Source organism: Prionailurus viverrinus, chromosome A2, assembly GCF_022837055.1.
Source record: "Prionailurus viverrinus isolate Anna chromosome A2, UM_Priviv_1.0, whole genome shotgun sequence".
NCBI lineage: Eukaryota > Metazoa > Chordata > Mammalia > Carnivora > Felidae > Prionailurus > Prionailurus viverrinus.
This window is the reverse complement of record NC_062562.1, coordinates 20325280-20345030: the sequence shown is the minus strand read 5'-3', so window position 1 is coordinate 20345030 and position 19751 is coordinate 20325280. Positions and strand designations below refer to the sequence as shown.

The window sequence follows — 19751 nt, the reverse complement described above, 5'->3', positions numbered from 1 at the left end:
GCTCCACCCCCTCACCTCGCCCCGCCTTTTCCTTTCGCGCTGCCCGCGCCCAGCACGGCTCTCGCCCCGCCCTTTCCCCCTCGCCCCGCCCTTCCGTGCGAGCGCCAGGACCTCAGGAATTGATCCCGCGGCAGACAATCCCAGAGGCGGGGCGGAGAGCGTCGCGCCGTGGTGACGTAGTGTCGCCGGCGCGGACGGGTGACGCTAACGGGGCCCGTTGTCTGTGTGTGGGGCTAGGGGCCCCGGGGCGGCGGGGGCTCCCGGCGCGGGCGGCGGGGTGTCGGGAGGGCCTGGACATGGCGCTGAGGGGCCGCCCCGCGGGAAGATGAATAAGGGCTGGCTGGAGCTGGAGAGCGACCCTGGTGAGGAGGGTGCCGGGCGGGCCGGGGGGCTGGGGAGGCCGGGTGGGCCCGAAACGCTCCTGCCTGACCACCAACCCGCTCCTCTTGTCGCCCCACCCAGGCCTCTTCACCCTCCTGGTGGAAGATTTCGGTAAGAGCCTCTCCTACCCGTCGGATCCGGCTTTGGCGGGGGGGGGGGGGGGGGGGGCACTTCTGTGCCCTCGCACCACAGCCAGGGGCTGCCTTTCCCGACTTCTTTCCTTCCCTGATCGCAGGTGTCAAAGGGGTGCAGGTGGAAGAGATCTATGACCTTCAGAGCAAATGCCAGGGGTGAGTGGCTTGGTGCCAGGGCCTTCCCGTACATCCTGAGGGCAAGGGAAGGGCCGGGCGATGAGTTACCCTCAAGGGAGGTAGTATAGGAATCACAAGTTATAAAATCTCATACATGGAAGCACCCCTCGGTTTTGGGTTCCCTTCTGAACAAGTGGATATTTTTGTTTTATCCCAGTCTTCAGCACTTCCCTGTATGTAGTAGTCCCCTCCCCCCCCCCCCCCCCCCCCCCCAGTACAAATCTAACCATCCTTTGGAGTACAGTTCAGCTGCCTTTTCTGGTCTTAGAGCAGGAAGGCAGCCCTTTTTCTTGATTCAGGTCACGCAGTGCCTGCTGTAATTTATTAATTGCTGCTTTCACGTGCCCGTGTGCGGGTGGCTTTAATCCCTTCACAAAGGTTTTGATTGGTTGGTGTGTGGCATCTGAGGAGGCCCCTCCTGGGTGACCAGCCTCACTCAGGGCCTTTGTCTTGGTGGTCCTACAGAATAGAGGTATGGAGGGACTACCATGCATGAACGGAGAGGTCTGTTTTTATCTCCCAGAAAAGAAGGGACTGATGGGTGTTCCTTTGCTTTCTTGACTACACTGGGGCCCAGGCCTTGGGGTTCACAATGAGAATTAGTGTTTAAATTCCTCCATCAGAATTTGTCTTCTTGTCTCACTTTCTGTCCTACCCTGTCCTGGGCCATGGGCTCCAGCTTTTCATCTCTTATCCCAGAACCACAGACTTCATGAGGACACAGGGTGTACCTCTGGAGCATCACAGCCAGAAGCTGAGGCTTGACTCTGCCTGCAGCAGGCTCATGGGGTGTGAGGGCTCAGGGCCACTTTAGGCAGTGTTGGGAAGAAGCCAGGGTAGAGGTGGGATCATGGGAAGGGCACCTGAGTGGTAACACGGTGCATGGGAATAGGAGGGAAAAGAAAGAGAATGCTGATTGCTTTCCCCCACTTGGCTGGTCTAGCTCTGCCCCTTACTTTTCCCCAGCCCAGTGTATGGATTCATCTTCCTGTTCAAATGGATCGAAGAGCGCCGATCCCGTCGCAAGGTCTCTACCTTGGTGGATGATACGTCTGTGATTGATGATGATATTGTGAATAACATGTTCTTTGCCCATCAGGTCTGCTCGGCTCTGTGTTCCAACTGGAGGGTGGGATGCTGCTATTGTCTTTGCCTGGGACATGGGAGTGGGGGAAAGCAGAAGGAGATAGGCAGATACCAGGAGTGGTGGTTATAGAAGTCCCCTGGCAGAAGGTACTGAGCTCTTATTCATTAAAAAAGGGAGTATCTTTAGAGCAGCGTGGTGTCTGAGTCCACTCTGTATGTCCTCAGACACCTGGTGGGTATTTAGTTGAATGAACAAATGTTGGATGGAGATGAGGGAAGTTGATGAGTTTTGTTATCCAGATATGACTGTCCCTCTCTGGGTCCCCATTCGTAATGAGTATGGCTTGGGGTGAATGACTCTGTATGAGTGACTGTTCTTGGTTTCACAGCTGATCCCCAACTCTTGTGCCACTCATGCCCTGCTGAGCGTGCTCCTGAACTGTAGCAATGTGGACCTGGGTCCCACCCTGAGTCGCATGAAGGATTTCACCAAAGGCTTCAGCCCTGAGGTAAGCTGCAGTGCCTCAATCCTGGCTCATAGCTTGCTGGGCAGATCTGACTCCCAGTGCTACCACATTGCATTTGACACTATGAGGCCATTTCCTTTTCGAGTGACGTACATTACATTTGACCCTTAAATTTTAGGCCCAATTGCCAGGAAAGACTGAAAGAAGAAAGGAACATTCCTTAAGTGACACTATGTTGGGACTTTCTTTGTCAGGTCTTTATCAGGCCATGTTATTCTCCAGTGTCCGCTCATTACCATGTAAGACTAATCCCATCTTTCTGGGGCTCCAGAGTTCTTTCCTGTCCACACTAACTTTTCAGGATCCCATCTATGCTTCTTCAGGCTCCTAAAAATGCCTCCAGGCCTGTTCTTTTGAGCTTTGCTTCCCACCCAGAGGCCCGCCCACCTGAGAAATTGTTTTGATGTCATCTTATTTTCTTCTCTCTAGAGCAAAGGATATGCGATTGGCAATGCCCCAGAGTTGGCCAAAGCACATAATAGCCATGCCAGGTGTGTGGGAGCTGTGGGAGCTGATGGGAGTGGGGGTGAGGAGTGGTTGTCTCATCCTGGGCCCTGAGTGTGTTCTTCCCTAGGCCTGAGCCACGCCACCTCCCTGAGAAGCAGAATGGCCTTAGTGCAGTGCGGACCATGGAGGCATTCCACTTTGTCAGCTATGTGCCTATCACAGGCCGGCTTTTTGAGCTGGATGGGCTGAAGGTCTACCCCATTGACCATGGTAGGCACTCTGGGCTCGGGGCCCATTTTCTGCTTACCTTCTAGGGAGCTAGGCCTTAGGGTCCTCAGGTGTTGGGACCCAGTGGCAGGGGGCTGGGTGTTGAGGACATCTGTCTCTGGCTGGATGGCACCCTGCACTGCACTGCCTGACTACCCCAGACTCCCTGGCTCAGCTGCTCTCCATCTTCCTTCCTGCTCCTGGCCGGCCCAGACTCAGGGCTCACCACCTGCTGATTCCTCATCTTGGTCTTCCCTAGGGCCCTGGGGGGAGGATGAGGAGTGGACAGACAAGGCCCGGCGGGTCATCATGGAGCGTATCGGCCTCGCCACCGCAGGGTAAGGGCTCTGTGCTTGCCCTACCCTCTGGAGCCGTGCCCCCATCGGGAGGGCCACAGAAAAGGGAAGGCAAAGAGAGGCCAAATGACTCATGCAAGGCCACATGATGAGTCCGGCCAGGTCAAGCTTAGATCTTGGGCTTCCACCTCCTTGCCCAATTTCTCACCCAGGCTGCCTATGGCCTGCTTTGGGACAGGCTGGGGAGGGGCAGGCCTTGTGGAGCCCTATGTGGTCCAGTGTCCTGGCTCACTTCCTGACAGGCCCCTCACACAGCTCCTTGGAAGGCACCAGGTGCTCAGGTGCCTGGTGTGCATTGCTAGCTCCTGCCCGCCTGTTGGGGTGGGACCTGCACCTCTGGCTGTAGTTGTGACTGCCAGATTGTTTGCCTCCACCTGATGGCGGAGCTGGGTTGGGAGCTGCTCTCACGGCTGCGGCTGTGACTGCAGGGAGCCCTACCATGACATCCGCTTCAACCTGATGGCGGTGGTGCCCGACCGCAGGATCAAGTATGAGGCCAGGCTGCATGTGCTAAAGGTGAACCGTCAGACAGTACTGGAGGCCCTGCAGCAGGTGGGTACCCCTCATGCCATCCCTCTTCCCCGCACTGGGGCATGTGTCTCTAGTTCCCAGATCACTCGTTATTGTGGGTCTGTTGAGCTTCAAGTGACCTTTGCTTTCCTTGTGGAAAAGCTGGGACTTGGGGTGAGAAGGGAGAATAAGTTCTAAAAGGAGATTTGTGTTTGTCTGTTGTATTTCCTTGTGAGCGAACAGGTAGAGCCAAGGCCTTTTGCTGTCCAAGGGAGTGGCTGGGGTCTGCCTTCACTCCTCTGAGCTTGGGTTCTGTTCTTAGCTGATTAGGGTGACGCAGCCAGAGCTGATTCAGACCCACAAGTCTCAAGAGCCACAGCTGCCTGAGGAGTCCAAACCAGCCAGCAGCAAGTCCCCTCTGGCGCTGGAGGCAGGCAGGGCCCCAGCAGCCTCTGAGGGCACTCACACAGGTACCAGCGATCTTGGGGCCTCCTTTTGACCTCAGAGCAACCCCATCATAGCTTGAGCTGGGAGACCCAAGCAGAGCAAGTCTTTTGTGTGGAGGCACTTGGGCAGTGGTTCGGATGCTCCAATGGGAGGCATGAAGCTCGGTGCCTACAGCCCTCTTTCTTTGGAACACGGAGGGAGAGCAGTCCTTCCCTAAAGAAAGGCACCTGAAAGGGCTGACATCACCACAACCCCTGAGCCTTCTCTATAATAGATACTCCCTTTTTTGGTTTTCTGAAGAGGCGTTTTTCTTTCTGCCTCCCTTTTCCCATCTCGTCCTTCTCGCGTTGCTGTGGGCCCATGACCTAGAGCTTGCGGGCTCTCATCTCACCAACTAGCTCCCCTCTCCTCCAGCAAGGGAGGAGGAAGCAGTGCTGTGTCACGACACTGGGGAGACGGTGGGCTGGGGACAGGTTTTCTTGAGGATCTGGCTGAAGGTCCTGCCTGTGCTCCTTGCCCCCTTAGATGGTGTGGAGGACGTGGCTGGTTCATGCCCCCAGGCCCCAAGCCACAGCCCTCCCAGCAAACCTAAGCTGGTGGTGAAGCCTCCAGGGAGCAGCCTCAACGGGGTTCCTCCCAACCCCACTCCCATTGTTCAGCGGCTGCCGGCCTTTCTGGACAATCACAACTATGCCAAGTCCCCCATGCAGGTGAGCTGGGAGCACCCTTGCAAGAGCCCCTCCAGGATTCTCTTGAGAGGCTGCAACAGGCAGTTTCTTCACATGGTTCCTTGGTGTTCACCCTATACCTAGGCCTAGGTGGCCAAATTCCTCTGCTACCCAGAAGCCTCCATAGGGGCTTAGAGAAGCAGAGAGAACTCCGACTCTCAATCCACCCATACAGCAGTGAGGCAGAATGTTTAGGGCATGTTCCTGGGTACTACTCAATGAGTTAGGTTGGCAGAATAAAGGTATGTGTTTCAGAGAGCTCTGTTTGTCTTAGAAGCCTTGCATAGGCAGGTTGTGTAGGTGGGCAGCAGCCTCCTCAGGAATTGGGTGGGCTGTGGAACACCTGGGGTTCAGTGGACTTGACCTGGAGAACCGTGTTGGCTTTCTTTCTGGCTGTGAGTGCTGTGCCCAGGCTGGGCTAACTGGCCCCTGCTTATGGCTGCCCTGGCTCTCTGCCCCAGGAGGAGGAAGACCTGGCAGCAGGTGTGGGCCGCAGCCGAGCTCCAGTCCGCCCGCCCCAGCAGTACTCGGATGATGAGGACGACTATGAGGATGATGAGGACGACGATGTGCAGAACACCAGCTCTGCCATCAGGTCAGCCTCAGCTCTGTTAACGCTTCAAACTCTTAGTGCTGCAGATCCTATTCTTGTACGTTCCAGCCCACATCTGAGGTTGCCCTTTAGCAGACAGCACTGAGTACCCTGCTGAGTGCAGGGTCCTGTGGGAGGCTGGCATGCAGGGCCTGACTCCAGGTCCCAGGTCCCCAAGACTCCAGGAGGGCTTGGGGAAGTGCTGAAGACATTTAACCAGACAACAAGGCATGTCCTGTTGGGAGGTGGTCTTTCGGCTAGGCCTCAAGGGATTGGATGGAGCAGGGATAGAGGAGATGGGGTGGGGAGCAGCTCTGTCAGAAGACACGGCACTGGCAAAAGGCCACAGTCAGGCAGCTGGAATAGAGGTGTCCTTTGAGGACACGTGGCTATGGCTGTGGAGTGTGAGGAGCTGCAGTGCCAGTCCCTGGAGGCCAGGATGTGTTCAGGGCCATTCTGGGCACTGCTGGGTGGGGTCATCTGGTCCCTTCCCTTGGCTCACCTCTCCTTGGGGCCCCCTAGGTACAAGCGAAAGGGGCCAGGGAAGCCAGGACCACTGAGCGGCTCTGGGGACGGGCAGCTGTCAGTGCTGCAGCCCAACACCATCAATGTCTTGGCCGAAAAGCTCAAAGAGTCCCAGAAAGACCTCTCAATTCCTCTGTCCATCAAGACCAGCAGCGGGGCCGCGAGCCCAGCCGTGGCGGTTCCTACACACCCGCAGCCCTCGCCCACCCCCAGCAACGAGAGCACGGACACAGCCTCCGAGATCGGCAGTGCTTTCAACTCGCCTCTGCGGTCGCCCATTCGCTCAGCTAACCCGACGCGGCCCTCCAGCCCTGTCACCTCCCACATCTCCAAGGTGCTTTTTGGAGAGGATGACAGCTTGCTGCGTGTTGACTGCATCCGCTACAATCGTGCTGTACGAGACCTGGGTCCTGTCATCAGCACAGGCCTGCTGCATCTCGCTGAGGATGGTGTGCTGAGTCCTCTGGCACTGACAGGTGGGCCTGGGACTGGCGCACTGACTACTTGGCCAGAGGAGGGAGGTAGCCAGGTGACCGCTAAGTGTCCTACACTTTCATGAGTCTTCTCGTGCCTTCTGTTCCCAGAGTGTGGGAAGGGTTCCTCGCCCTGCAGCAGACCAAGCCAAGGCAGCCAGGGCTCCAGCAGCCCAGAAGAGAAGGAGGTGGTGGAATCTGCAGACGGCAGAGAGAAGCCTGGGTTGGCCAGGCCCGGTGAGCCCTTGAGCGGGGAGAAGTACTCACCCAAGGTGAGTCCCTCTGCGGCTTTCTCATCTAATCTTGTCAGCGGGAAGGGTCTGCGGCACTGCCGCCCAGGTGCTGGGGCCTTGGTTGGAGTTCTGGTGTGAAGGTTGAAGCCAGGCGCCAGGAAGCCTGTTTGGGTTGGGAAGCGGCAGGGGCCTTGGTAGGCTCTCTGGACTCTGGCTGCTCATCCTTGCCTCCAGCTGCCTCCTGGTTGGGGGGGCTTTGATGCTGGCCAGCACCCCCTCAGGAGTACACTGCGGGGTTTTGACAGGAGCTGCTGGCACTGTTGAAGTGTGTGGAAGCAGAGATCGCAAACTATGAGGCCTGCCTCAAGGAGGAAGTGGAGAAGAGGAAGAAGTTCAAGGTGGGTCATCTCTCCAGCTGCTGGACCTCTGCTGGGGTCTTCCCAGAGCTGTGACTTCCCCAGGTCAACTGCTGGCTGCTCTGGGGAGATGGGCTGCAGTGTTTTCATCCTTCTCTCCCACAGATTGACGACCAGAGAAGGACCCACAACTATGATGAGTTCATCTGTACCTTCATCTCCATGCTGGCCCAGGAAGGTGAGGGGACTCACTGCATGCCCTGCTTAGGGCCATGTCCCTCAGGCCTCTTTTGGGGCTTGAGCAGACTGTGGGGCTCAGGATGCGCAGCGAAGAGCCTCAGCTCTTGCCCTGAGGCTGTGGCCCGTTAAGAGGGTGGCTGCTGGGCATCCGGCCATCTGTTTAAGGGCCTCTGCCTCTTTGTAGGCATGCTGGCCAACCTGGTGGAACAGAACATCTCGGTGCGGCGGCGCCAAGGGGTCAGCATCGGCCGGCTCCACAAGCAGCGGAAACCTGACCGGCGGAAACGCTCGCGCCCTTACAAGGCCAAGCGCCAGTGAGGACTGCCGGCCTGTACTCTGCAGCCCGCTCTTGCCGCATGGCCCTCACAAGGGCCCCTTTCCTGCCCCACTCCCCCTCTTCCCAGTATTACTGAATAGTTTCAGCCGGAGAGCTCACACCCCGGGAATGGGTAGGCTGGATTCCCCGCAATGTGTCCCAGGGCCTGGCAGGGCAGGGCAAGCCCCACAGTGCTCCGGAAGCAGGAGCTGGAGCTGGGGCACAGTGCGCTGCTGCAGCTTCCTCCACAGCCGGCTGTGGAGTGGCAGGACCTGGCCTTTCTGCCTCGGCAGCAGAGTATATATTTTACCTACAGAGACGTCTATTTTTCTGGGCTCTAACCCATCTTGCCACCACTGTGTTGACATAGCCAGCTTCCTGACTGTGTTCTTTCCAACAGTTGTCATCCTGGTGGGCCCAGGTCCCTGCATCATGCCGGGGTCATGCCTGCAGGGTCACAGCCAGAGGCCTGGGGTAGGGGGGCATTGGGTCCTGCTGCTCTAGCCCCAGCCCCCAGTCGTTGCGAGGAAGCCAGGTCTACTCTTCCTTCCCCCCGGGAGAGCTCCAAACTCAGGAACCCGGCTGCTGGGCTGGATTGGGAGTGGGGTGTCCTAGCTGGGGTGGGCGAGAGGCCTGCTGGGGTTCCATGGCCTGAGCAGAGAGAGGTGTTTGAGCTGTTTGTTGACCTCTAAACTCCCTTCCTGGCTTCAGCCGGGCTTGTCAAGACTGCTTTCTGCAGCAGGACTCTGGGCCGCTTTGCCTTCAGTGTTGTAGCCCTGGCAATGGGCTCTGCCCCTAGAGCCTGGGGTTCAGAGGAGTCTCTGCCCAGCCCCTCAGTATTACCATGTCTCCCTCCTCTTAGGGATAGCAGAGACTGGGCTGCTTCTAGGAAGCTGACCCCACTCGTCTGTCCCTGCCACGCCAGCTTCCTCAGCCTCTGCAAGGCACTCAGGGTGGGGGACAACAGGACTGAGACACCCAGTCAGAGCCTAGTGTTTCCAGAGAGCCCAGTGCCAAGGGGCAATGGGCCCAGCACTGTCTCGAGCTGGGCCCCAAACATAGCCCCATGGTCTTTGCCAGATGGCTTTGAAGGTGATCTAAGCAGGCCCCTTATCTGTACATAGTGACTGGGGCAGGGGATGGCTGGCCAGTATAGCAGCTGCCTCTCTGTGCTGAGCACAGCCTGACTTCTCTGGCCCCTGTAAATATTGGATCAATGAATGAATAAAACTCTCCTAAGAAATGAAGTCTCCTGTGGTTGCTGGCCTAAGATTTATAGGCTAGACTGGTGGGAGTAAGGACCCAACCAAACCTGGGCCCAAGGCCCTGAGACCAGAGAGGCGAGAAGGATGCATTCTCAGGGCCTAGATTCTTGGGACCCTAGGCCCAGGATTTAGGACCTGAGTTGAGGGGCTTTGTAGGGGCTGCGGAACCTGAGGAGTCGTGTGCAAGGTACACTACAGGAGGAGAGAGCCATGGTTTTCACCCAGTTCTGATGGCCTTGCAACCTGAACAGATGCTGGGGCCCTGGGTTGAGGAGGCAAGTCCCTGGAGGGACCCCCTTGGAGGGCTATGCTCTATGCTTGTTGCATTTGGACAGGTCCAGCAGGTCAAAGCTGCTACCTCTGCCACTTTCCCACTGCTAAGCACATTCACTCTTGAGGCCGCCTCAGCCCCTGACCCTCACCGTTTCCCTGGCAGTCAGTCCTGCGGAGGGGCACTGATCTAAGCAGCTAAGGCTCAGGTGGACTGCTTAGAAAACAACTTTAATGGCTCAAACTCTTTTGTCTTGAGTCTAGTAGTCCAGGGCACAGATGAGGGCCACCCCACGCTTTATCCAGTGTCGCTGGGGCTGGTCGGAGGGGATCTCCACAGCAATGATGTAGTTGGTGGAATGGCCTGTGGTTGATAGTGTTCCTAGAGCAGGCAAGAAGTGGGGAGGGTTAAGTTGTCTGCCACAAGAGCAGAAACGGAAAAGGCAATGGACTCAGCAGACTGAGCTGGGGACAAGCAGGGGTCCTGACCCAAGAGAAAAATCTGCCTGGTGAATGGGTCTGGCTAAGGCTTAGGTCTGCCCAGGGTTATTGTGCCAAGTGAGGACAGCAGTGGGAGAGTTGATGGCACTGCTCTTTCCTTCTTGGACCCAGCCCTGGCTCCGCCTCTCCCCCAAGCCTTAGTTACCCCCCTAAAACTTCATTGGCAGGCTGGAGCTCCCAGGACCCGGGTGGGTCTGCTGAGGGAGGCAAGAGGATGGTGAGCTCAGGGGCCACTTCCCACAGACTGAGCCCAAGCCCTGGGTATCCCTCTGCCTGCTGGTGGTCCAGCTCTGTCCTGGCCTGGTCACTGTCAGGAGTGCTGACTGGCCTCTGTGGCCCAAATCTGGGCCCCCACCTGTGGCATATGCTCCCCCCCCACCCCCCCGGGCCCGTACCGGCTCGGGTCAGCGTCTTGTAGATGGGGCACAGGTAGAAGTCCTGGTCCTGGATCTTGCGGTTGGGTGTAGGCAGGAGCCAGATGACAGCCATTTCTGTGTATAGCTCCTTGGGCCGAGATTCGGCCAGCTGGAAGGCCTCAGGGTCCCAGCGGGCCCCTTCCAGGAACAGTCCATGGATGTAGCACCCCTCTTTGGGCCTTTTCTTGAGCTCCGACACCGACTGGCGCATTACCTGTGGTGGGCACACAGGCCCCCACATGCATGAACACTTGGAATCTGGGTTAGGATTTGGGTCAGGAGGCACGAACTCCCTCCTGAGAGCCTTGCCTGCCCACCCATCACCCACCACTTTAGCTAGTGTCCTACTCCTAGGAATTTTTGTGAGGCTCATGGCCTCTTCTGGCTTGGCTCTCCCTGCTCCCCAAACCCTACTTGGGGCTCCCGACTGGCAGCCAGCTGTGGCCTTGGCACCCTTCCTGCCTGGGCCATACCCTGGCCTGACCCTGGCTGTGTGCAAACCTTGAAGTCAAACGAGATGGTGTCGATGGAGATAACAGACTTGCGGGCAAAGTTCTGCAGTGTTCCTGTCAGGAAGGCCTGGGGGAAGAAGAAGCCACTGATCCAGAAGACGGCTGGGATGCCCCCTTGGATCCAGGTCTGCAGGAAGTCCAAGCGTTGCATCAGGTCCATGACCCATGAGGACAGTGGCTTGAGCGAGGGGTAGGCCTTAGCTTTCCAGAGCTCAGGCACAGTGTTGTTGTACAGGCTGGTAGCCATCAGCTCCAGCTGTGAGGACATCACCACCAGCCCTTTGAGTGCCTTGAGCAGGTCTCGCAGCGTCTGTGTGATCACCTGCAGCAGCCGGTTATACCTATAGGACCAGTGGCAAGGAAGCAGACAGTGGTCTGGGGCCATGTGGCAGTATCTGAAATTTCCCCAGTTGTAAGCCATCGACTGAAAAACAATGGCAGAACATGGGGGCTAAGAGCATAGAGCTGGGTCGGGCAGCCTGGGTACCGATCTCAGCTCTGGTTCTTAGCAAATGTGTAATGCTTTTGGGCCTTGGTTTACTCATCTGTAAAGTGGGAACGATACAATGTGGCTGAGTTAGAGGGTGGGCTTCTAGCACTTGGCATGGCACCTGGCCCGTAGTAGCTGTGCTGTCATTTTTCTACAGCCCAGTGGCATCATAACCCAGGACTGGGGGTGGCAGGGGGATTACCGAATGACCTCCTGTACTAGCACTGTGTTCATTGACTCCTCATACAGCACCGGGTACTTGGCTATCACCAACTGCAAGTTGATGGGCTCAGGAGTCTGGAGCAGAATATTGTTGGCCACATCCTCCACTATCTGTGGGGGCAAAGGGACACAGGAAGTCAGGGCCAGCCCCTTAATTCTTGCAGGATTCTATATGCAAGGAGTCCCTTCCTTGCTGACAGGGGAGCAGTCAGGATAGTGAGTGGGAGACTGGCCCTGCCCAACCCGTGGCTCCTTTCCCCTGCTGCCACCTACCTCCTCCCGGCCCTGGCCACCCATGGAGGACGATTTGGGCTGCAGCTGGATGATGGCACCGAGCAGGGCATAGGTCTCATTCTGGGCGAAGGTGATGTTGGCATTGTCATGCAGGCCAAAGATCTCAGGCATGTCATTGAGAGGGAGGCCCTTGATGTAGGAGACATAACCCTGGAGGGTGGGAGAGCCGCCGCTGCAGCCGGTGGAGGGCGCTCCAGTGGGTCACAGCTCCCACCTGTCTCCCCTCGTTGTAATCCTTATGCATTTCCCTCTCCTTAGAGCCGCGTGGCTTCTGAGGCACTGTGTGGGTGGCCTTTGCTTCCCTCCCAGCCCTCTTCTTGCAGCCGTCTGCTCCCTGCTCCTTCATTCGGCTGCTCAAATCAGTCGTGCCTCGCTCCTTATGTGATGACCTGTACTCTGAACACCCAGCCCAGCCCAGGCCGGCTCCTCACACCTCTTAGCTGAAGCACCATTTCCTCTGGGGGCCCTCCCTGCCTGCAGAACCTGGGCCAGCCTATGACCTTGGAGGAGCTGCCCCTGCCTCCACTGGGTAATTACACTCAGGCAGTGGCTGAGAGGCCACAGTTCACCTCTCCCCACACAGCCCGAGCTCCAGGGGGCAGGGACTGGGTCCACCCCCCTCACCGTGCTGTCTTTGTGGGGTGGAGTAATCCATGAAAAGGAGCTTGCTGCCCAGGTGTTCATGGCACCCCAGAAGCCCAGCCTGGCAAGCTGCCGGCCCTTGGGGTATGCTCACATTGAGGTCGTAGGTAGGCTGGATCTGGTGGTAGATGCCCGAGGCACTGTAGCTGTGCTCATGGAAGAGCACAGACGGGCTGTAGTAGTCTTCCAGGATGTTCATGACGCAGCGACGGTCCCAGTCGTCGGTGACGCGGCCTCCATAGTTGATCTCCCCGGCCGTGTACTTGAGGACCTACAGGGTGGGTGGGTGAGGGCCCCCACAAGCACCCAGCGCCACCCTCCCTGGCCCCAGCCTGTCCTCGGCCCACCTTGTATGGGATGTCATCATACTCGTCCAGGAACATCTTGAGTTGGCTGATACAGATGCGCAGGTCCCCATCTGTGAACTCATAGGGGATGTTGAAGCCCAAGGGCCCAAACTTGCGGCGCTCCAGCGCATTCCCATGGAACAGGCACAGGGACAGCAGCAGGGACTTGAACTCCATCACCTGCGAGAGGCAGTGGGGGCAGGGGAGTGAGGGGCGGGGCTGGGTCTGGAGCACGTGGGGTGGGCACGCACCCAGTGCCCTTCACCTTGCGGCAGGAGTTGAGGAAGTCGTCGCTGAGGCTGCTGTAGGACTTGAGCAGGTTGGCCTTGACACCGCGTGGTGGCTCAATGGTCATCTTGGAGCCGTTTTGCAGGATGGACACTGGGAACTTGTTGCTGGGCAGGCTGGTGAGCCACAGGCGGAAGTCCCGGTGCACCTGGCGGCCACGCTCCATGTGAGCACCGAGACTGCCCCACACCAGGTTCCCCCCCACCAGGAACCTGGGCCACCTGTAGTCTGACCCGGCTGCTCAGACCACTGATTAAGAGTATGGGCTTTGGCAAGTCCCAGGATCATCAGTCGTGGGTGAACTTGGGCATGTCACTTCACCAGTGGTAACGGTAATTAGGGGAGCCACTTAGAAGATGAATCTAGCTGAGGCCTGTTTCATATGTCACTTCCTGAGTGCTCACTGTGTGCCCAGCTGGGCTGAGTGCTCTGTGGGACAATCTCATTAAGCCTCGTCAGTCCTGGATGGATGTGTTAGTAGTCCCTTCAGCAAAGGAGGTCTTTGGACCTGTGGCAGGCAGGGCAGTGCACCTTATCAGGATTAATGTGCTCAATGAGGCGCTCCAGGGCTGGCATCCAGCTGGGTGCCAGGTGGCAGTTCTGGAAGAAGACCCACTTGCCCCTCTCTATGGAGCTGCGCATCATGGCTTCTGCCCGAGGGCCCTGTGGGGCAGAAGTGCTGAGCGGTGAGGCGCCAACTGGCCCAACCCCCAGGGTCCCACCCCTGCCCACCCTGTCCTTACCTGGCCCTGGCCCAGAGAAATGGCAGAGAGCTTCTTGGAGAACTTCATCTCTTCAGCAAACTTGTAGAGGTCAGCCGCGGGGTCAGTGCCAGGCGACAGCACAAAGATGAGGGGTGTGGTGGAGCTGGAGTCTTTGAACACCACTGACAGGTTAGCTGTCTGCAAGTCAGGGAGAGACGCTGAGTCACCTGGGGCTGAGGAAGGGCAGGGACCAGGGCAAGGCAGGGGGTCCTAGGGCTTCTAGAGAGCTCTCAAGAGAAGCTTCCTGGTGGGGCCTGGAGCCTCCCAGAGTCTTTGGAGGGCATGACTATGAGTTCCACCCTGACCATGGCTGCAAAATGGTCTGTGAAGGTGTAGCCAGTCCCCTGGGACCCATAAGTGGGGATAGGTCCAGGGCACTGGCTGGTGGCACTTGCCTGGGGCTCAATGAAGCGTGGTTCCAGGTTGGTGGCCACGAAATCCTGCATGGCATTGGTAACCTTGTCCCCACGCAGGCAGCGGAGAACCAGCAGCTTCTGGAACTGGTCCAGGTACTCATCCCAGATGCCAGGCAAGGGCTCCCTGCAACAGCGCCCATGTCTCCCTGAGAGCTGACCTGTGAGGGGGCACTGGCCCCATGGACTCTGCCGGCTGGATGGCCAGGGAGAGTGGAGTGCCTGGAGGGTACATGGCTGGGAGCACAGAAAAGATGTGGCCACAGCCGCAGGGCAGCCCTGGGTGGCTCCTCAGAGAAAGCTCCTTGCAGGTCTGTTCCTGGGGTCTCACCCCTCCTTGTGCCCACCCTGCCAGGCCCTGGGGCGCAGCTCACCGGTGAGGCTCGGGGCTGTCAAAGATGGCCTGGAATTCTGAGAGGTGCTCTGTGAAGTCATGGGCGAAGTCTGAGAAGGCTGGCAGGTTTGAGAGTGCCAGGATATCTCGCCAGGCCCGGTCTGACAGCCAGTCAGGTGCTGGGTTTTCAGTCATGACCTGGATAGAACCTCCAGACAGGAGGTAGCGCCACTCACTCTGGCAGGGGACAGGGGGAGACTAGTGCCCGGGCCTTGTGACCAGCCTCTGGCACCCCACCCAGCAATGCCTCCCCTGCCACCCCTCAGCCAGAGAAATGGGGTTCTCCCTGGGGGAGGCAGTCGGACAGGTCTGGATTAATGTCCTCACTCCACATTTTCCTGTCTGGGTGTCCTTAGGCAAAAGATGTGACCTCTGAGCTTCAGTTTCCTCACTTTGGGAAGTAGGAAGAATTAGAATTCTAGCTGCTCCACAAAGGGTTTGTGGGGGGTTGAGAGTGTACCCGTTAGCCTGGCACCTGGCACACAGTGAGGACTCAAGTTGGAGTGGCTGTAACACTCACACTCTTGGATGTGATTTCCGACACGCTCTGGGGCTCATGAGAGCGTGAGTGGGGAGGCTTGGGACGGTCCCTGCTCGCCAGCACACCCATGGCTCTGAGAAGGCTGTGCTCACAGAGCAGCTTGAGCCATAATGAACCTAAGGTCTCCTGGCTGTTGGGAGGAAGGAGCTGTTTCCTGAGGTCTCTGCCCCCTTGCTCTTGCTGTGCCCTGAGGCCCAGCCTTCCCTTTCCTTTCACCCTGTTCTCCCAGGCCCTGCCACAGGCTCCCTCCTCAGGCCATCTGTCCCGAGTCACTGGCCCACCCAGTTCCCTCTCTGCTCATGTACCTGATCTATCTTGGCCTCATTCATCATGATGCGGGCACACAGCAGGAAGGCAAACATCAGCTTGTGCTTCTCAAAGAGGCTACGGCAGACGTTGCTGTAGAGGTTGTAGGTCAGGTGGCGGTTGATGTTGGCAATGCGCTTCTTCAGGTTGTCTGCAGGGCAGGGAGGGGATGGCAAGTGCATGGGGGGAGGTGAGGGAAGCAAGATCCCCGGGGTTCAGCCTAGCCCAGCCAGTCTGCCCTGCAGCCAGAGGGATGGTGTGGGCATCCCCTTGGGGCCTGTGGAATTCCTCGTAGAGGGGCTCTGAGGAGGGTCGGGAGGGGTGTGCGTGTTGTTATGTTTGATATGAGAGTATATGCAAGTGAACGTGGACATGATTTTACATGTATGTGCCCACTGTGGAGATGTGGCCACGTGTATCACATCTGTTTCAGGGTGGGGAGCCTCGCATTTGTGTCACCGTGTGCACATATGCCAGGACTACCTGCCCTCTCTGAGTTGGCGATGCCCGAGAGGAAGATGTTGAGAAACCACTCCAGGGAGTACTGGTACATGGGGTCCACGTTGGCCAGGTCAGACACACAGAAGAAAAGGATCTGGGTGCGGACGGCCACGGGTATGTACTCCATTCGCGTGAGGTCAATGTCTTTCTCCGTCTGCTCTGCGATCCTGACTTTGGCCTGGAGGTACAGCAGGGGAGTGGTGGTCAGGCCCAGCTAGACTGGCAAAGAGCGGCAGGCAGAGGTGGGTGGGGACAGGGGTTGGGCCTAGGGCTAGAGGTAGGAGTCGGTAGGCCGGGGCAGGCAGTTGCTGACCTGAATCTCAGCAGCCTTCATCTTGGAAGCCTCCAGAACTTTGATGAGCTCCATGTCATCCACAGGGTTGCCTTCAGAGGAGCTGAGCCTGTATAGGATCTGGTCTTCAATGTCCTTCAGCTCCTGGCGCATCTTGGCATTACTGACAATCAGCTGGTTTTTAGCTTCCTCCAGGTCTGGCCTCTCCTCAGCCACTACTTGGCCCAGAAGCTGGTCCTCTAGACCACTGCCAGGGGCAGGGGACACCATGTCAGCAACACCTGGTAGACCCCAGAGGGCCAGGCTTGAGTCTGCTCACCTATCTACCTGTGGCCCCAGGGCTCCAAGAGCCCAGCATCCCTGCCAGTGTCAGCCCGGGAGGCCTAACCTCTGTCTCAGACTGCAGGGCTAATGCAGAGCCTGTCTGCAAAGTGACCAGTTCTCAGTGAGACCTGGGTGGCAACCTGGAATCCCAGCAGGGGTCTTTGAAAAACTTCCTGGGCAGGAGGGGGCTGGATGACTGGTAGGGATCTGCCTTACGGGCGTTTTCACAACCATGTCTGTGGAGAGGTTCGTAGTAACCACTGACATGGAGGCCTGAGCATGGAGCAGGCCTGTGGGCTCTGTGTAGGTGGCCAGCAAAAACCGCAGTGCCTGGGCTCATGGCAGCAAAGCAGGAAGCAGGGCTTGGGTGCAGGGAGCCAGAGTGTGCCTGAGTCAGGACTCCAGGACAGCTCTGGGGGTGAGTGCACAAGGGGCTGGGAAGGGCTGAGCCACAGGGGAAGGGTACCTGGACAAGATGGGGCTAGCACTGACCAGGGAGGCTGAGGGGTCCCAACCAAGGATCAAGGGCTCTTAATCTTGGGGGCGCGGGTTCTTATCTGGGAGTGGTGGCAATTAAGGGGAGCTGGTGGAGGTGCCAGGAAGGCCTGGAATGACAGAGTGCCTTGGAAAAAGCCAGTGGAGCCTCTGGGAGAGACCCATTGAGTCTCAGCCTGCGGGTGGGAGCGAGGCAGCCAGGCAGAGCTGATGCTCGGTGTCCGGGGTCTGGGGGCTTACCTGGGCGACAGAGTGAAGTTGATGAGAGTGAGTTTAGTGGAGATCTCAGGCGTGTAGTGTGGGTTGGGCAGCTTGGTGGTAATATACATCCTGAAGTCCTCATGGTAGGGGATCACCGTGTCCCCCAGCTTCAGCACTGTGTTCCCCTGCTGCTTGTATGTCTACATACAGTGGGTGGGATGGGCAAGCACCATGGCCAGGGCTTCACCAGTGAGGCAGGGAAGCGGCTGCTCCCTCCCCTGTCCAGACCAACAGTCTGCCCCCACTCCCTTGCCGCTGCAGGCCCACCTGCTTGAGCAGCACAGGCTCCAGGGCCGGGTCCAGCTCCTCGCCCACGTTCTCCAGAAGGCAGGGCTTGCCGAAGCGGATGGCATTCTCCATGCTGCGCAGGAAGTCTCGGTCACTCAGCTTGAATACATCCAGTCCACTGTCCTTCTCCTGTAGGCACAGGGGGCTAGTGGGGGCTGTGGGGGCTGTGGGGGCTGAGAGCCAGGCTGACCCCCGCTATTGACCCTGCACTTGCTAAGCCCGGCTGTGTGGGGCAGCGGCACCATGCATGGGCTCACCATGTTCTTGATCCATTTGTTGGCCTGGCTCTGAGGGTCAATGAAGTGAGTCCAGCGCTGGGAATACTGGTTGATGACCCCATTCTCCACTGACAGTGTGTCGTTGGGGAGGCCAGCGATCTATGGGGCACCAGGGGCCAGACTGGGTCAGGGCTCTCACATAAGCAAGGTCAGCTGGGGCATCAGCTACTCCCAGCTTTGTGCTTGGTGATCTTTTCCTTCTTATTATGTCCCCTTCGAGGTGGGGACAGGAGATAGTGTGCACAGCCATCAGCCCACAGGACCCCACACTCTCTCCTGCTTCTAGGCTGGCTCCCAACACCCTCCTTTCTCTGGGCCTCTCTGTCTTCATGCCTACGGAGTCCTCACTCAGTCAGACCATCTCCCCAGAGCCCACATGCCATCGATGTCCTGGCCTATGCTCACCCTTGGCCTCTGCCCATAGCCTCCTGGTTTTCTCCCTGGGCCAACTTTACCTGTTCTTCTAGCTCAGATCTGCAGACTTCCTTAACCTCACTCTGGATGCTGCTCCCCTACCCCAGCCCACTCTTACAAGCACCCCTTGAATTCTCTGCCCACAGTTAGCTAGATCTGTGCCACACTGCGTTCAGCTCTCTCCTCTCCTACACACACCCTTTCGCTGGGCCCAGGCAGGTTCAGGGGAGGCATCTCTGAGCTGTCCCAGGAAAGAGGGTGGGAGGGAAGCAGGAGGCCCCTGGCCCAGCCCAGTCATGCCAGCCCCCTGGGTGGGTACCTGCCATGAGCGGATCTTCACGGGGTTTCCCAGTGTCCCGATTAGCGTGGGCTCAGAAGTGTGTGGGACCTTGTGTCTTGTGAGCTGCTTGACCCAGTTGTCGTAGAGCACTGTGCGATACTGGCCCTGGGGAGATGCCAGACTCAGGACCATCCCACCATGACCCGTGTGATGCCCTCCCACCTCCCTTTGCACACACCTCCCCCCACCCCACAGTGCTCAGCCATTGTACACAGAGGCAGAGCTCAGATGTGAAGTGAGACACCCGCACTTGGGTCCCACTCTGGGTGACTTCCTTGGCCCCTTTTCTGTGAAATAGGGGCAATGACAAGAACGCCCACCTGTCAGGGAGACTGTGAGGGTTGAAAAAGATGCACCCAGCAAGCATGGAAGTGTGAGCTCCTATCTCCCACTAGAAAACCAGCCCTGCCAGGGAGGGGTTCTGGCTGTTTCATGCACTGCCTTATCCCCTGTGCCTGGAACAGCACCTGGCTCAGACGGGGCACCTGAGGAGTGCTCGTTGAACGAGTAAGTGCAGAAGGAGTGGCCCTCCAGGCTGCCCCTTGTGGAGTGAGGCCTCAAGGTGGGGCCTGTTTGGGGAGGTGAGGCTGCCCCAGGCAGGGTCAGAAGGTTCCTTACTGTGAAGGGGCCCAGGTAGGCCACGAAGCCAGCAGCCAGCAGCACGTCACCAGAGATGTTATCAAGCGTATGCTCCAGGTTCTCCACTGTCTCTTGCCAGCGTACCTTCTCGTCGGACAGCCCGTTGATGAGCTGCAGGGGCAGCCCCGTGGGGTGGGCTGTGGTTGGCCGGGCCAGGGGCTGGGGAGGGTGCGCAGGGCCTTCCCCTGACCCAGGCCCCCCCAGCCCAGAGGCCCTCCCTACGGGGATGTGCGCACCTTGTCTGCGCGGCCCAGCCGCTGCTCACACTGCTCGCACTTCAGCTCCAGTTCCTCCTTCTTGGTGATGCATTCCCGGTACTTGGTCTGCATCGTGGCAATGCCATCCTCCACCTCGCGCAGGCGTTGCTTGGCCTCCTCCAGGATCCTCTGTGTCACCTCCAGGTCGTCCTGGGCCTCCCGCAGGGCTTGCTGCCAGCAGTGGGCCCAGGGCTAACTTGTG

General features: G+C 58.2%; 2 protein-coding genes across 8 annotated transcripts in view; one reads left to right on the top strand and one right to left on the bottom strand.

Moving 5' to 3' along the window:
• The first annotated feature begins 161 nt into the window (after window positions 1–161).
• Window positions 162–9038, top strand: BAP1 (BRCA1 associated protein 1). 2 transcript variants are annotated; one of them, XM_047833632.1, is made up of 17 exons: window positions 162–362; window positions 463–492; window positions 617–671; window positions 1659–1791; window positions 2168–2287; window positions 2735–2796; window positions 2880–3022; window positions 3279–3357; window positions 3804–3927; window positions 4208–4355; window positions 4858–5042; window positions 5522–5655; window positions 6175–6653; window positions 6762–6922; window positions 7189–7281; window positions 7405–7477; window positions 7664–9038. In XM_047833632.1, the coding sequence occupies exons 1-17, from the start codon at window positions 326–328 to the stop codon at window positions 7795–7797; spliced, it is 2190 nt and encodes a 729-aa protein (XP_047689588.1). In that variant the 5' UTR covers window positions 162–325; the 3' UTR covers window positions 7798–9038. The 2 variants fall into 2 exon arrangements, with proteins under 2 accessions (XP_047689588.1, XP_047689600.1); XM_047833644.1 differs by lacking the exon at window positions 1659–1791 and having other exon boundaries at window positions 301–362.
• Window positions 9039–9472: 434 nt separating this feature from the next.
• DNAH1 (dynein axonemal heavy chain 1) overlaps window positions 9473–19751 on the bottom strand; it is an 81853-nt gene continuing 71574 nt past the window's right edge. For 3 of the 6 annotated variants that reach the window (XM_047833547.1, XM_047833563.1, XM_047833553.1), the window contains 21 exons: window positions 19529–19720; window positions 19272–19403; window positions 18633–18758; window positions 17879–17998; window positions 17601–17750; window positions 17313–17473; window positions 16275–16500; window positions 15944–16139; window positions 15460–15611; window positions 14594–14790; window positions 14202–14346; window positions 13786–13944; window positions 13574–13705; window positions 13020–13190; window positions 12755–12934; window positions 12502–12678; window positions 11745–11915; window positions 11452–11582; window positions 10749–11100; window positions 10227–10461; window positions 9474–9712 (listed from right to left, as the gene is read on the bottom strand). In XM_047833547.1, coding sequence (XP_047689503.1) covers window positions 9591–9712; window positions 10227–10461; window positions 10749–11100; window positions 11452–11582; window positions 11745–11915; window positions 12502–12678; window positions 12755–12934; window positions 13020–13190; window positions 13574–13705; window positions 13786–13944; window positions 14202–14346; window positions 14594–14790; window positions 15460–15611; window positions 15944–16139; window positions 16275–16500; window positions 17313–17473; window positions 17601–17750; window positions 17879–17998; window positions 18633–18758; window positions 19272–19403; window positions 19529–19720 — 3627 coding nt within the window. In that variant the 3' untranslated portion in view covers window positions 9474–9590. The other 3 variants (XM_047833571.1, XM_047833580.1, XM_047833590.1) reach the window with 3 other exon arrangements.

Bases quoted from the DNA above. Each gene is read 5' to 3' on its own strand.
- BAP1 (XM_047833632.1), top strand. From the start codon at position 326: ATGAATAAGGGCTGGCTGGAGCTGGAGAGCGACCCTG. The intron at 5,656-6,174 runs GTCAGCCTCAGC...GGGGCCCCCTAG, and splicing joins AACACCAGCTCTGCCATCAG to GTACAAGCGAAAGGGGCCAG. The intron at 6,654-6,761 runs GTGGGCCTGGGA...TTCTGTTCCCAG, and splicing joins GAGTCCTCTGGCACTGACAG to AGTGTGGGAAGGGTTCCTCG.